General features: G+C 45.6%; 1 protein-coding gene across 1 annotated transcript; it reads left to right on the top strand.

Moving 5' to 3' along the window:
- Positions 1-2,788: 2,788 nt before the first annotated feature.
- On the top strand, positions 2,789-13,568 carry LOC116881790 (nuclear RNA export factor 2-like). Its single transcript, XM_032881818.1, has 21 exons — positions 2,789-2,916; positions 4,120-4,303; positions 4,537-4,690; positions 4,995-5,078; positions 5,194-5,298; positions 5,415-5,495; positions 5,616-5,685; positions 5,832-5,920; positions 6,041-6,148; positions 6,327-6,436; positions 7,835-7,871; positions 8,285-8,353; positions 8,440-8,495; positions 8,635-8,742; positions 8,863-8,921; positions 9,031-9,146; positions 9,239-9,281; positions 9,857-9,929; positions 10,482-10,664; positions 13,136-13,196; positions 13,335-13,568. The coding sequence occupies exons 1-21, from the start codon at positions 2,904-2,906 to the stop codon at positions 13,377-13,379; spliced, it is 1,848 nt and encodes a 615-aa protein (XP_032737709.1). The 5' UTR covers positions 2,789-2,903; the 3' UTR covers positions 13,380-13,568.
- The last annotated feature ends 1,663 nt before the right edge of the window (positions 13,569-15,231 follow it).

Genomic DNA, 15,231 nt, shown 5'->3' with positions numbered 1-15,231 from the left:
CACTCCCAGATCCCATTGTCTTTCTGTGTCAAAGAGCCTGTAAAGAAGAATGAAATCATGCCATTTACGACGACATGGATGGAGCCAGAGAGTATAATGCTAAGCAAAGTAAGTCAGTCAGAGAAGACTAATACCACATGATTTCACTTATATGTGGAATTTAGAAAACAAAAGAAATAAGGAAAGGTTAAAAAAAATGAGAGGGGGAGACATAGAGAGAGTGAAACGAGAGAGAGCAGAGAGAGAGAAACAGACCCTTAACTATAGAGAAAAACCTGAGGGTTACCAGAGGGGAGGTGGGTAGGTGGGGGATGGGTGAATTAGGTGATGGGGATTAAGGAGTGCACTTGCCGTGATGAACACTGGGTGATGTATGGAACTGTGGAATTACTATATTGTACACCTGAAACCAATATAACACTGTATGTTAACTATACTGGAATTAAAACTAAAACTTTCAGAAAAGCACAAACTTCCAGTCCTAAGAGAAATAAGTATTAGGGGTATGATGTACAACATGATGACCATAGTTAATACTGCTTCATGGTATATTTGAAAGGTGTTAAGAGAGTAAATCCTAAGAGTTCTCATCACAAGGAAAAATCTTTTACGTCTTTTTCACTTGCTGCACTTTTTTTTCAAAGATTTTATTTATTTATTTATTTATTTATTTATTTATTAGACGAGAGAGAGAGAGAGAGAGAGAGAGAGAGAGAGAGAGAGAGGAACAGCAAGAGAAGGAACACAAGCAGGGGGAGTGGGAGAGGGAGAAGCAGGCTTCCTGCGGAGCAGGGAGACCAATGTGGGGCTCGATCTCAGGATCCTGGGATCATGACCTGAGCTGAACGAAGGCAGGATCTTAATGACTGAGTCTCCCGGGTGCCCCCATTTACTTTACTTTTTGCATCTATATGAGATGATGGATGTATAAGTAATTGTGGTAATTATTTATGTAAGTAGAATCATTATGCTGTGATCCTTAAACATACACAGTGCAAGATGTCAATTATACCTCAACAAAGATGGGGTTAAAAAGGGGGGAAAGAGCCTGTAATCCACAGCCATATAATTATAGGTATATATTTTGGCAGAAAATACTTTGTATGATAAATTTTAAGTGAAATGTCTGGGTCAAAGCATAAGCATGACTTCTAAATGGTTAAACATACTCTAGGAAATTAGACTCTCCTACACTGTTAGTGGAGAAGTATATTGGTGTAAATATGCTTAGGAAATTGTCTCGTATAATTTAAAATATTTATGTGCTTCTTCTGGGAAGCTATAGAGCACAGACACAAATCTTGGAACTGCCCTAAATCCCAAGCCACGCTCCACTGGGTAATTTGGCCTCCACCATTAGCAATACCTTGTATGGAGGATTCTAATACTTTAAATTTGAGAATCAATCGAAATATTAAAAGGCTAAGATGTAAAAAAAAAATAAAATAAAGGGCGTATTAAAAACAAGAAGCAAAAATTGGGTATATATGTTATATGTTACATGAAAAGAAAATGTACGTTTGTGTCCAGTTTTGTGTGGCAATGCACTTTCCAGCATGATTTGAAATACATGTATCTGTAATCTAATTGTGCAAATGTAAAACATAAACTATTAGCACATACCCACGCACACGCATGCGCATGTGCACACACACACACACACACACACATGCTCATGCACACACTCTTGCTTTGCTCTGAGACAAGTACAATACTGGCTGTCACAAAGCTGAGCACCCACAGACATGTGTGTAGGCCCAGAACACTCTTCTTACACATACCAGGCACCCAGGGAGCTATATCTGCTAGATTTAAGGAAAGCCTCTCCTTACTTCTGTGACACATTTGCAAAAGCCTCTCTTGCTCTGGTCAGAAAAGCAGTAGTTTTAGCATTAATCAGGAGGGGGGTAATTCACTCTATTTCTAACTGTACACTAGTGAAAAATACTATTTTTGCAAAGGACAAATTCAACACATCGTAGTTTTACAAGCAGTTTATGAAACAGTTCTGCAGCTCTTTCCCCCCCACACCCCCCAGAATAAATAGTTGTGGGTAGAAATGGTTGAGATGTATGGATTCTCAAAAGTGGCTTTGTTGATCCCAAATCTACAACATTCACTTAATGAATACTAATTAGGCCCCAGTATATGCCAGACACTGCCACCTCAAAGTGACTCCTAATCGGCAAATGCTGTGATCCAAACAGATTTCTTCATCTAGTTCAAGACCGATATCTCCACTTGGTCCAAGGTACCTGGACCCACCCAAACAAGAGTGACTAACACCCGCTCACAAAATATCATCCCTTGTCTGCTCACAGAAATCTGTCCTTGAGACCTGAAAGTCCACCATTAAAGGAGAACCAGCACACTAGCTGGAGGAACACTTAGGATGTGGAGGCAGACCAATAGGTGGGGACACAATTTCTGTTCCACCAGTCTTGGCTGAGGAATCCTGGGAAATGTACCTAATGCCTGTGAGCCTAGTAGTCATGATCTGGAAAGGGACTGTGGATACAATCATTTTTGGACTTCTGCGAGGAGGTCAAAAAACTCTAGTGAGTCTGCCCAACACTGAGCAAATGTTGGTTGCTGCTGGGCAAGTGTTTGTTTACTTCTCACCCTGTTCTTCCCCTACCATAGCAGGGATGCCACTGCCATGCACTCAATGGCATAGCAATGATGTAGGCAGAATTCCAAACCGACACAGGAAGTAAGTACCATGTGAACACACATGATGTCATAAAGGATACTCACGACCGTTTCTTCGCGGGAGGATCAGTTAATACTCTGGTAGAGACGGAGGGGGATCCCAAGCAGCCTGGGGAAGAGGCACCAGCTGATTTCCGATGCTCCTGGCTTTGATTTTGTCAGAACGACGGTGAGACAGGGATCGTGCTGAGATGCAACCCTTCAGTAAGTGGACATGCATGCGCACGCACGTGTGTGTGCGTGGTCTCTCTGGCTTTTTAATCACATGCCCACTCTCCTGTGAGATTCCCAAAACAAAGCTATGCTTGAGATTGCTCCTGTCTGATTCACCTTGATGAGGGAGGCCTCTGGCCCTGTTTAGGCACCCAACTTAGCTGGTCAGTCTGAGGACTGCTGTGGCTGTTAGCTGGCTCACTTTTAACACTTTCCCCTTGACAACGTTATTTCTGAAGTAATGTCAGTTCTCAAAGATGACTCTGACGCCCCCATACGCCATATGCTGACCACGAGCCGTTATTTCCTCCTTTCAATGTATGAGTTTTTCCTTTAATATTCATCAAGCTAGATCATCTCCTGGGCCACCAAACAAACTTCAGCAAATTTTAAAAGAATTGAAATCACACAGAGCACGTTCTCCGCCCATAATGGACCCATGTTAGAAATCAGTAATAGAATGAGAAAGGAAGAATCCCTACACACTTGGAAATGGTAGTTGATGTATTATCCCAGTTTGTCATTCAGATCCTTGTTATAGAGGAGCTGAGGTTAGGAAGAGTTGTCCCCTCAGCTGAAAGGCATTTCAGGGTGGGCAAAAAGAAAACTCACTCTGGATATTTCAAACTGAGTATTGTTGACAACAAGGCTGGAGGGAGGGGGACAGCTTAGGAGGCTGTTACATCAGTCCCACCTGACATTAAAAGTTGAAGTACACCAGCAAAGGAAGTACAGCTTGCTGATTGTTAGGGGGATCAGTTTGGTGGCTGATTGAATTTGGGAAGCATGAGAAAGATGGCCACCCTGGTATTGGTGTGGTTTTTAGACAGGCCTGAGAGAAGGTACAATTCAGATGTCTTCCTAGTGTATGGCTGGTTTCCAGTCTAACCCATGGATGCACAGATCTCTGTTTTTTATAAATCCTGCTTCATTCTTTAAAAGGTTCAATACAGTTTCCTCCTCCTCCTCCTCCTCCTCCTCCTCCCCCAAGATCCTCCCCGATGGTGCCATCTGTCAAATAAGGCTCTCCTATCTGGACAAGCAGAGGAGTTTCCTTTCTGGGGTTTGGGGGAATTGGACCCTTAAGGCAGGTTAACACTTTGCTTGCCCTACCATGGTGTTAGCCTAAGATGGGTACATGGTAAGTGGACCACTGATGTGTCTTCAAACTTGTATTTTTGTTCCCCTTTTGAGAATACAATGATGGTGATAGCTCACCTCAAGGAAGAAAGAACGTTTGGAGTTCTCTCCGAGGTAATTTTGGCAGGAGGAACCCTCGTTATGAACGTGGTGGATATGAGCCTCAGCCTTCACACCTCCAGGAGGATGATGGAAGTGTGCTGATGAGAGATGCCCGGGAGGACCCCCAAATAAGACAGTAAGTGATGGGGCAGACTGGCTTGCATGTAGCAGCCCCTGGGACTATGCGACTCTTTCACTCTCCCTGGTCTTCTTTTTCTTCTTTCACTGGAAGACTGAGGAAGGCCAGAAGTGGAATAATGGTTAAGCGATCCTAATTGTAGTCCTGGTGACAGAGAGGTGAGGGTGTATAGAAGAAGACTTTCTTAGCATTTATGGCCCTACCTCTGTCTTTCCTCTTCCCCTCCACAGCACTCCCTATAGCACCCAGCGTGACAAGAGGAGAGTGAAATGGCAAAATGAAGGCCATATCCATATTACTGTGTGGAGAGATAGAAAAACTCCAAGGAGAGGAGTGGGGGAGAACACACAAAACGGAAACCCAGGGAGCTGGTTCAAGATCACCGTGAGTGTCTTGGCAAGGTCTGCATTAGGTAGAATATCCTGGAACCTTATAAAAAAGGAAGAGCACATTAACCAACCTTACGTCAATTATTTGGAGGAGAGCTTTCCAGTGGAGATTTCTCTTCTCCATCGGAGGGTCCAGGAAATCCACATTTGGCACGAAAATAAGAAATAATGCCAGTGGTCCCTTCTTTCAAAGTCCTATGCAGCTCAATAGAAGGTCAGATAAGAACGCTGTTGGGTCTGTTTCCAGCTTTATTTCTATGTTGTCTCTCCTCACTCCCATCCCTTCTTCTCACCTTTAGATTCCCTATGGGAGAAAGTATGACAAGACATGGCTAATGAATTCAATCCAGAGCCATTGCAGTGTCCCCTTCACTCCAGTGGATGTAAGAGAGGATGGTGAAGCCAGATGAGTGGGCACAGGGAAGTGTGGGTGGGGGAAGCCAACTGAGCCAGAAGACTCTATCCTCCAAAATTATTGTTGCCTCCCCCCTCCTGCAGTTTCACTACGTGAAAAACCAGGCTCGGTTCTTTGTCCAGGGTGTTGGCACTGCCTCTGCACTGAAGGGTGTCAGCTACAAGATTTATGATGAGGAGAACCGAAAGGTATGTGTTGAGGGCATTACCTCTCCCTAGTCCTGGGGCAGGAAGACAGGGCAGGGGCTGGTCATCTTCTCTGGAATGAAAGCTCTTGGTGTTTACCCCACCTCTCCTTCCTGCAGATATCTATCTTTGTCAATCCCTCCTCTGTACCCTACTCTGTGAGGTATAAGTTGGAGCCAGAAGAAATGGAGCAGCTAAAGGTAATGCAGACTCAAGGCCCATTGCATGCCCACACCCAGACCCACCTCTTCTTCCTCCAGCCCCTGATTTTCCTATCCCCACCAGAGCCTTCCAGTGGCTCTCTGCATCTCTCTCTGCAGCTGACCATGAGCAAACGCTATGACATCTCCCAGCAAGCTCTTGACCTCCAGAGTCTCCGCTTTGACCCAGGTACACTTGACAGCAGTAATTCTAGGGTAGGTGAGGGCACAGGGATCTTTCTGGGAGGGAGACTGAGGGATGGCGATGTGGGGAGGGTTTGGGCTGGTCCTGGACCGCTCTCAGCCTTCTGATTGCCTCCTCTCGGCTTCCTGAAGACTTGGTGGGCCATGATATAGATATAATCCTGAACCGAAGAAACTGCATGGCTGCCACCCTGCAGATCATAGAAGAAAATTACCCCGAGGTGAGAGCTTAGGCCCAGTGCTGTTATTAATGGTAGGGGGTGGAACACATGGGGTGGAGGACAGAGCTGTCTCTGAGGCCCTAGATAGTAACTGTCACTCTAACTCTTCTTCACCAACAGCTGTTGTCCTTGAACTTGAGCCACAACAAATTGTATGGGCTGGATGGCCTGTCTGACATCATAGAGATGGTCCCCACAGTCAAGATCCTGAATCTCTCCAAAAATGAGGTGAGAAGGGGGAGACTGATCAAATTTGGGGTTGACAGTGGGTGGTAGTGCTCATCAGAGTAGTGGCAGGAGGCAGGATAAGGTACCTCTGTGGAAAGGTGGGGGCTGGGGGTGCCGGGGCCTGTGTGTGTCCCTTTCCCTGGGACTCCTTTCCTGTTTCTTCCCCGTACTTCCTCAGCTGAACGTGGTGTGGGAGTTAAACAAGATGAAAGGGCTAGAGCTTGAAGAGCTTTGGCTAGAAGGGAACCCCTTGTGTGACACCTTTCCAGACCAGCCCACCTACATAAGGTCAGTGTGAATCCCTGTCACCCTTCCTGGGGACCTTTGGGCCTGGGAGCCTGAACTGTCCCTGAGAATGCATGTATGCAGGAAGCTGCAGCCCTGGTCCTCGGGAATGACTGTAGGCCCCACCTTCTCCTCTCTCCCGGTGCCTCACCTGTAAGGAGTTTCCTTCCTCTGACCTGCTTGGCCTGGGGTCTGGGGTCTCTTTCCACCTTTCTGCATTCAGTGTTCTTGAGCATGCCCTCCAAGAGTGTGCTCCAGGAAGCAGAGCTCCTCCTCTTCCCCAGGACCAGGAGTGACCAGCTTGAGCCAGATGCTGGTGCCCTGGACTGAGAAGGGTCCTCCGGCCTGGGGCCTCATGCTGAGACAGGCTTTCCTACTCCCTGCTAAGATGGGACTTCCCTCCCTTGTTCTGAGAGGGGACCTCCTCTCAGAAGCACTTTCCTCCTCTCTTCCCTCCACACATCACATCATCACAATTGGTCTTTCAGAAAAGCCCTGGGTAGCCCAGCATAGGTACATTTCCTCAGGCCAGGAACCAAAAGAGACAGGCACAGGTGCACAGGGGCCATCAGGAGGGAAGGTGGTGATCGAAAGAGGGGGCCACAGACCCTCAGCTCCATGCTGATCTGGGGCTTGACCCTCTACTCCCTCCAGGGAAGGTCTCCTGCCCCCGTGGCTGCCTCATTTCCCATGCCTGGCTCAGGCTGCGCCCACACAGGTGACAAAGTTTCAGCCAGCATGCAATGGGCCCCCAGCCCAACCAATACCTGCAGGTTTTCCATTACTACCTTGGGTGCCAGGGCCAGCCAAGGCAGATGCAGGAAAGGACTGCAGCCAGGGAGCCATTTCCCCCTTCTTCTCTCTTCCTCCTGATCCCCACCACTGTGGTAGAGCCTCTTTCCCTTCCCTTTGTTTTGCATTCTCTTCCTCCTTTGTCTCTGGTTCCCCTATGTCTCTCCCACCTCTCCCTTCCTACCTTTACTCCCTCTTCTGTCTTCATCCCCCTCCCTCCCCCTCCCTGCCTCCTGGGCCTTGCCTCACTCACCTCCCTGCCCCAACATTCTGGGCCATCCCTGGGGTGGGGGGGCATGTATCATGGTCCTGCAGAATGCTATACCCCTAGTGATGTAGCAGAGCACTGGGCTCCCACTCCATTCCCTCTTCTCTCTAGAGTATTCAGTGGGGATTTGGAGGAAGGAAGGGAAGGAGGGAGGGGAAGGCAGCCCTGGAGCCTGGGCTCCACATGTTGCTTCTTTGTGGCACTGAAGAAGGGAGTCAGGGCAGTCTAGGTGGAAGCTACCCAGTAAAAAGGAGTGGTGGGGGAAGGGAGAGGAAGGGTAAGAGGGAGGCTTGGCAACCCTGACCTATCAGTCACTTCTTTCTATTTTGGATTTTGGACAGTGCCATCAAGGATTGTTTTCCTAAGTTGTTACGCCTGGTAAGTGACTACACTCATCATTGTCTCTTACTAACATTGATCACCACCACACCTGCTCTCAAGCTCTTTAGGTCTTCTCTAGATTACATGTTTGTGTCAGACCCTTTTCCATTTTAGGGTACCAGGACTCCTGAAAATGACATGAATATGCTCTCTGGAAAAATGTGTGCATGTGTACACATGCACACACACACACACACACACACACACACACCAGAAAAAAGTTGCATATAATAGTAAATACTTTTCAGACGTCATGTTGAAGACACACACTCTAATCTTGTCCATGTAATTTCCAGTGCGCTTTCATACCTAACCTCTGACCCTCACCCTCTCTTGGGCTCATCTTTTCCCCTGATCATCCAGGGCCACCTCCCTGGTCTCCACTGCTGACTTCTTCTTCCCTTCTCCAGGATGGCCAGGAGTTATCACCACCAGTTATCACTGATACTGACACACCCTGCTTGTTAAAGCCCTGCAAGGTGAGGGAAAATTGACCAAACAACATTTGGGCTATTACAAGGGAGGTTTTATCAGCCACATGGTCTCAAATGTCTTTTGATTCCAGGAAAGCTACAAAGGATCTGATGCCCTGAAGAGTCTAGTCCTGCAATTCCTGCAGCAGTGAGTACTCCTGGGAATCTGGAGAAGGGGATGGCTAGGACGGGTGAGGCCACCCAAGCTCAGAACTGCTCACTGGGTCTGGAAATCTCATTTGGGGTCCAGACCACAGAAATAGACTGTCCTCATTACTCTCCCACAGGTACTATTTGATCTACGATTCTGGAGACCGTCGGGGTCTTCTCAATGCCTACCATGATGAGGCCTGCTTCTCCCTGGCCATTCCCTTCAACCCCGAGGACTCAGCCCCGTGAGTAGCAAAGCTCAGACTCTGTTCCTGGGCCCTGTGACTCCCCAGCAGACACAGGGCAGCTCCTGGAATCACCCACACTGGCCAGACCACCACCTTCTGTTCTTCTTTCTCTGCTAGAAGCAGCTTGTGCGAGTACTTCAAGGAAAGCAGGAATATGAAGAAGCCCAAGGACCCCTGTGCGTGTGTGATGGGGAAGACTGGGCATGGAAAGGGGATGTTCAGGGTAATTATAGGTCCCAGGGTGTGGCGACCCCCAATCTTTGCTTGCTTCTCCTCCCCCCTTAGCCCTGTGTGTTCAGCCGCTGAAACATACAAAATGTGACATCGTGGGCTCCCTCTGTGCGCTGCCCAAAACACAGCACGATCTCAGCTCCTTCTTGGTGGACATGTGGTTCCAGACAGTAAGCACTTTCTTCCTCCCAAGGGCAGCCCCAGAAAGCCATGGGTGGGTAGGAAGTATAGGTGACTTAGCACCTGGGCTCTTCCCTTTCAGGAGAAGATGCTCTGCTTCTCTGTTAACGGGGTGTTCAAGGAGGGTGAGTGTGCACAGAGCCCCTCCCCAAATGCCCCCCTGCTCCCTCCCCGCTGGCTGGGATCCCTCTCAGAACTGTCCCAGCTTCCCTGATCCCTTTCCTTCTCTTCCTACTCCTGCTGTGTTCTCCTGCCTCCACTCTGTCCCCAAACCATCCTGGTCCGAACTGGCTCTATGCCGGTCTGCCCCACACAGCTTGAGCATTAGGGACACAGTCTGTGGAGTTTCATGGCTGTCATCCCAGATCCTCATTCTGAGAGCTACTTGGGGCGGTTACCTAACCTCTAAGTTTCCTCGTTTGCAAAATGGGGCTAACAATAACCACCTCTCAGATAACTGTGAAAAATGAAATCAAATAAACTTGTGGAGTGGTTGTCACAGCACCTGCCACCTGGTAGAGGCCCTGTCACTGGGCGTAGACTGTCCCTACTGTTGCTATCCCCATGCCAGACACCCTGACTCCCAGTGAACAATTGTCCCCTTCAGCATGAGTATCGAGTCAGACCCTGACTGAGGAACACCGTGTGGGCATGTGACGTATGTGTGACTCTAAGAGGGTATTGTTGTTTGTTGTTGAAGTGGAGGGAAAGTCTCAGGGTTCTGTTCGCGCTTTCACCCGGACTTTCATCGCCATCCCTGCTGGCAATTCCAGGTGAGTGCTATGTTGTAGGTGGGGATGCTCATCCAGGCCTGGGCTCAGGGGTGTGGGAGCATGGTGGTGAAGACATCTTGGTTTTCTCAGTACTGTGGAAAGCCAACAGGTAGATCCAAGGAGCAGTCTGGTCTGGTGGTTAAGAGTATGGGCTCTGGAGTTAGAGCACTGGGTTCTCTTCTTGACCCGAGCACTCACTGGGTGTGTGTGATCTTGGTTAAGTCACATGACCTCTCTGTGATGCATTGTCTTCCTTGGAAAATGGGGATTAGACTGCCCATTCCCTTGGGCTATTGTAAGGGATAAATGTGGGTATAAAATCAACCCTGGGTTGCAGGTTAAGTACACATCTAGTGAGTTTGGTAGATAGTCCCTGCAAAGGTGGGCTCTGTGGAGGGGTGGAAGCACTAGCCAAGGACTCTGGGGTGCGGGGTAGGCACAGAAGGGGTATGGAAGGAATCTGGTTGGTGAGGGGCAGTGGGATCAGGATCATTGTTGGGGATGTGGAGTTGTACATTCGTCCACTTGTCTGAGGGCCCATTTTCTCTTCAGTCTGTGCATTGTGAATGATGAACTGTTTGTGAGAGATGCCACCCCCAGTGAGACTCAGAATGCGTTCTCCAACCAAGAGCCTACACTGACCACCAGCTCCATGCCCACCCTCTCCCAGGAGCAGCAGGAAATGGTGTATGCTTTCTCCACTCAGTCTGGGATGAAACTCGAGTGGTCTCAGAAGTGAGTGGTGGGTGTGCATGGGAAGAAGGATGAGTTGGGACAGTGACTTGGGTGGGGGAGCGTGAATCAAAGACACTTGCAGGAAATTTGGAAAAGTAACATTTTGGAATCGTTTGCTTCCAAAAAAGAAAAAGAAAGAAAGGAGAAAGAAAGTGGGCCCATGGAGAAGGTATCATACTATTATATATGTGAAGGATTTAAAAAATAGTATAATGCTCAATGACATTGTCTTATATATAGAAAATCTGAGAGAGTCCACCAAAAAGCTAATAGAGCTAATAAACTCAGCGAGGTTAGGGATAAAAGGCCACTATACAAAACTCATTTGCATTTCTATGTGCTTGCAATGAGCAGTCCAAAAATGAAATTAAGAAAACAAGTCCATTTACAATAACATCAAAGTAGTAAAATATTTGGAAACAAATGTAACAAAAGAAGCACAAATCTTATACTCTGAAATCCATAAAACGTTGTTGAAAAAAATTAAATAAATAGAAAGACACCCCATTTCCGTGGGTTGGAATATTGCTAAATGGCTTAATATTGTTAAGATGGCAACAATACCTAGAGCAATCTACAGATTTAATTCAATCCCTGTCAAAATCCTTCTCTGCAAAGATTGACAGGGTTATCCTAAACTTCATATGTAAGTGCACCAAAACAATCTCGAGAGAAAAGAACAAAGTTAGAGGACCCACACTTCCTAATTTCAAAACTTGCTAAAAAGGTACAGTAATCAGGACTATGTGGTGCTGGCATATGGACAGTGCATGAATTAAGGAGTAGAATTGAGTGTCCACAAATAAACCCTCACATTTACAGTCAACTGATTGTCAGTGAGAGTGCTGAAAAAAAAAAATCTGTTGTAAAAAAAAATAGTCTTTTCAGCAAATGGTGCTGGGGCAACTGGATATCCACATGCAAGACAATGAATTTTGACCCCAGATTCACATACTGTACACACGTAGACTATAAATGGGTCAAAGATCTAAAGTTTAAGAGCTAAAACTATAAAAAATCTAAGAAGAAAACACAGGTGTCAGTCTTCATTAATTAGGCAAATGTTTCTTATATATGACACCAAGAGCAAAAGCAACCAAAACAAACAAACAAACAAACAAACAAAAACAGATAAATTAGGCTTTACCAAAATTAAAAGCTGTTGTGCACCAATGGACACTATCAAAAGAGTAAAAATCCTGCCAAAGGAACAGGAGAAAATATTTGCAAATCACATATCTGACAAGAATATGTGAAGAACCCTTGCAGCTCAACAGCAAAAGGACAAAACACCCAATTTTAAAAAAAGTGGGAAAGGGGTCTGAATAGACATTTCTCCAAAGAAGATATACAACAGGCCAACGACCACATGAAAAACTTCTCAGCACCATTAAGTCATTAAGGAAGTGCAGATTAAAACCACAATGAATCACTACTTCACACCCACTGGGATGGCTTTAATCAATAAAATGAATGATAACAAGTGCTGGTGCAGATGTGGAGCAATTGGAGTTCTTATGTATTATTGATGAGCATATAAAATGGAGCGGTGGTTGGGAAAAACATTTTGGCAGTTCCCAGAAATGTTAAATATGGAGTTACCCTATGAACCAGTAATTCCATGCCTAAGTATCTAATGAAAACATCTGTTCACTCTAAAACTTGCGCAGGAAGGTTCATAGCAGCATTATTCATAATAGCCAAAAAATGTGGAAACAACCCAAATGTCCTTTAGCTGATGAATGGATAAACAAATCTGGTATGTTCACATGGTAGAATATTATTCAGTCATAAAAAAGAATACAGTTCTGTTATATGCCCTGCCATGGATGAACCTCAGAAACATGCCAAGTGAAAGAAGCCAACCTCAAAAGGGCACATATTATATTATTCCATTTATATGAAGTGGCCAGCACAGGCAAATCCCCAGGGACCAAAAGCAGATTAGTGGTTTCCAGGGTCTGGGGAAAGGGGAGGAATAGGGAGTCATCTCTAATGTTTAAAGAGGAGGTTCTTTGTTTTTTTGGGTTTTTTTTAGGCGATGAAACTATTTGGGAATTAGATCACGGTGATGGTTGTGCAGTCTTGTGGCTGTACTAAGGAAACACTGAATTGTACGCTTTAAAATGGTATGTGCATACAAAAATAATAAAATGGTATGCACACTATCTCAATAAAAATGACTGGAAACTTGAACTTTTAAATTTCCCATTTATTTTCTTGAACATCTTTTTTAAAATCGATATATAATAAGTTCCCTTGTTCTTTCGGAAAGGTCTATTTTTCTGTTTTGAATTCTAGTGGGCATGAACGCCAGTGATAGACATTTTCACTAGGTCTTTCCTCATCATTGCACATAGTGTTCATTCCGGTACATGCATCCCAGCAAAGAACTGGCACCGATTTAGCATCCCACGGTCAGCATGTCTGTACTGTGATACTAATGGAGATCACCTGTTCTTCCACTCCAGGTGCCTTCAGGACAACGAGTGGAACTATACCAGAGCTGGTCAGGTCTTCACTATGCTCAAGGTGAGGTCTGGGAATCATTAAGCGGGCAACCGATGGGCATTTCTGGGCCTTCAGGGAGGCCAAGGTAATGGAGGCTGGGTGGCCTGGGAATGAAACTCCGGATCTGGCTCTTCTGATGTCCCAACTCCTTCCCTCCAGAATGAGGGCAAGATCCCAGAGGAGGCTTTCAAGCAAACCACCTAAAAGAAGCCTTAGATGTCCACGTCATCACTGTTTCTCTTTTCTCCAGCCTAAGGCTATACCCATGACTGGGGATGGAGGCCTGGCTGACCAAGAAATCAAAATTACCTTGCAGGCCAGGTAACATAAGCACCTGAAGGATCAGTTGTTCCACGTACTTTCCCCACTCATGATCGCTGTTTATTTTCATAATAAAGAGTTACGTTGCACGTTGTATGTTGTGTATCCTGGATCGCTCTTCTCCTGCCCCAACCGTGAACCAGTGAGTCCAGGACTGAAAGGCCCTGTCCTCTTCCCGACATTGTTCACCCTGGCACAGCAGGTACACAGGCTTGACTCCACAGGTAATATGTCAGTAAATTCTGGTGAGAAGGTACACACACTAATTCCAGGGATTGGCCTTTGGAAACAGTGTGACTCAGATGCTCTACCTGGAGGCCTGCAGAAGCAGGCATGGGCCTGGAACAATAGGGGCTTTGCAAGGGCTGCCTACCAGCTAGTGAGGGCAGTGGAAGGAAGGAAGATGAGGTCTCACGTGTATTTACTTCTTATTCCTAATCACTTGGATGCATTCAAAGGCATACCATCAACAACTTTATGACTTGCACACTGGTGAATGGTCAATGGGCCTTTTCACACCTCTCACCACGCTTGCATTTGTCTTCTCATCTATCCACTGTACTGCCCCCTCCCCCTCTCTGAAGGTGCACTGTGGGAGGGGTCTCACTTTAGCTCCTGAGAGTGAGGGAGAGTCAACCTGCTTGCCCAGTGCATTTTTTTAGAGCGGTGACAAGGGTGCTCCGTGTCCGTGTGCTTGAGGGGGATCAGACATTTAGTTTCACTTCCAGGCAAACAACAATAGTATAGAATGAAAAATAAACTAAAATAAAATCTTAGAGGGAGGCACACCATAAGAGACTCTATAGGTAGTTAAAAAATAGGATTACTCGGGGGGGGTGGTATGCAACGTGATAAGTGATTGCTTGGTAACACAGAGGGCACCTGTTGGGAGGAGCACTGGGTGTTATATGCAAGTGATGAATCACTAAATTCTACTCCAGGAACAAGTGCTACCTGACATGGTAACTAACTTGAATTAAAATAAAAAACCTAATATATGTTTGTAATTGAAAGGAATCAAACAATATAGGTATATATATGTGGAAAATAAAATAATCTTGTATCTACCTTCTTTCATCCTGCTGAGCCATCCTTTGCTAATGGTCTGGAGCGCATTCTGCAGATGCTTTTCTCAAATGTATATGTGCAAAATATGTGCAGATGCACAATACGTGTGAGCAGATATACACACTTTTTTGTAAGAATGGGGTGGCAGCAAGCCTTATCATGCAATGTATCTTTTTTAGCTGAAGATAAAATTATCAGGACTTTTATATTTGTCCGTTTATTGCTGTTGACTATCTTTTCATAAGTTTCTTTGCATTCCTATAGTTTTCTGTGAGATTTTTCGTTTTCATTTATTTATGTCCTTCCTGATTCAAGAGAGCTCCTGGTATACAAAGTTTGTGTTGCAGTAAATGTGAATAAGTTCCCTCTAATTTTTCATACATCTTTTAATCTTTAAATCTCATTGACTTTTATGATGAGCTCATTTGACATTGTCAATTCATTATCAAAGTTTTAAAGGAGTGTTTTTAAAAGTGTTTATTGCTGAATTAAGGAATTAATCATGATTTTATTTTACATGCTGTTTCATAACCTCCATTCAAAATAGAATTTGTTCATCTTGCCAAATGAATATTTTTCCCATTTGAAAAAAAGAATTTAATTGGAGGCTCGTGCCACCTGGTGACCAAATCCAGAATTGCAGTTTGGTCTCTCTTGGGCAAGAAGG

This window comes from Lontra canadensis, unplaced genomic scaffold, assembly GCF_010015895.1.
Source record: "Lontra canadensis isolate GAN:19392208 unplaced genomic scaffold, GSC_riverotter_1.0 scaffold77, whole genome shotgun sequence".
NCBI classification, from domain to species: domain Eukaryota; kingdom Metazoa; phylum Chordata; class Mammalia; order Carnivora; family Mustelidae; genus Lontra; species Lontra canadensis.
The sequence above is the reverse complement of the archived record's forward strand: the minus strand, read 5'-3'. Positions and strand labels throughout refer to the sequence as shown.

Excerpts from the sequence above, each read along its gene's own strand:
- LOC116881790 (XM_032881818.1), top strand. Across the intron at positions 8,496-8,634 it reads GTCCTGCAATTCCTGCAGCA|GTACTATTTGATCTACGATT; the intron begins GTGAGTACTCCT and ends ACTCTCCCACAG. Across the intron at positions 8,743-8,862 it reads AACCCCGAGGACTCAGCCCC|AAGCAGCTTGTGCGAGTACT; the intron begins GTGAGTAGCAAA and ends TTTCTCTGCTAG.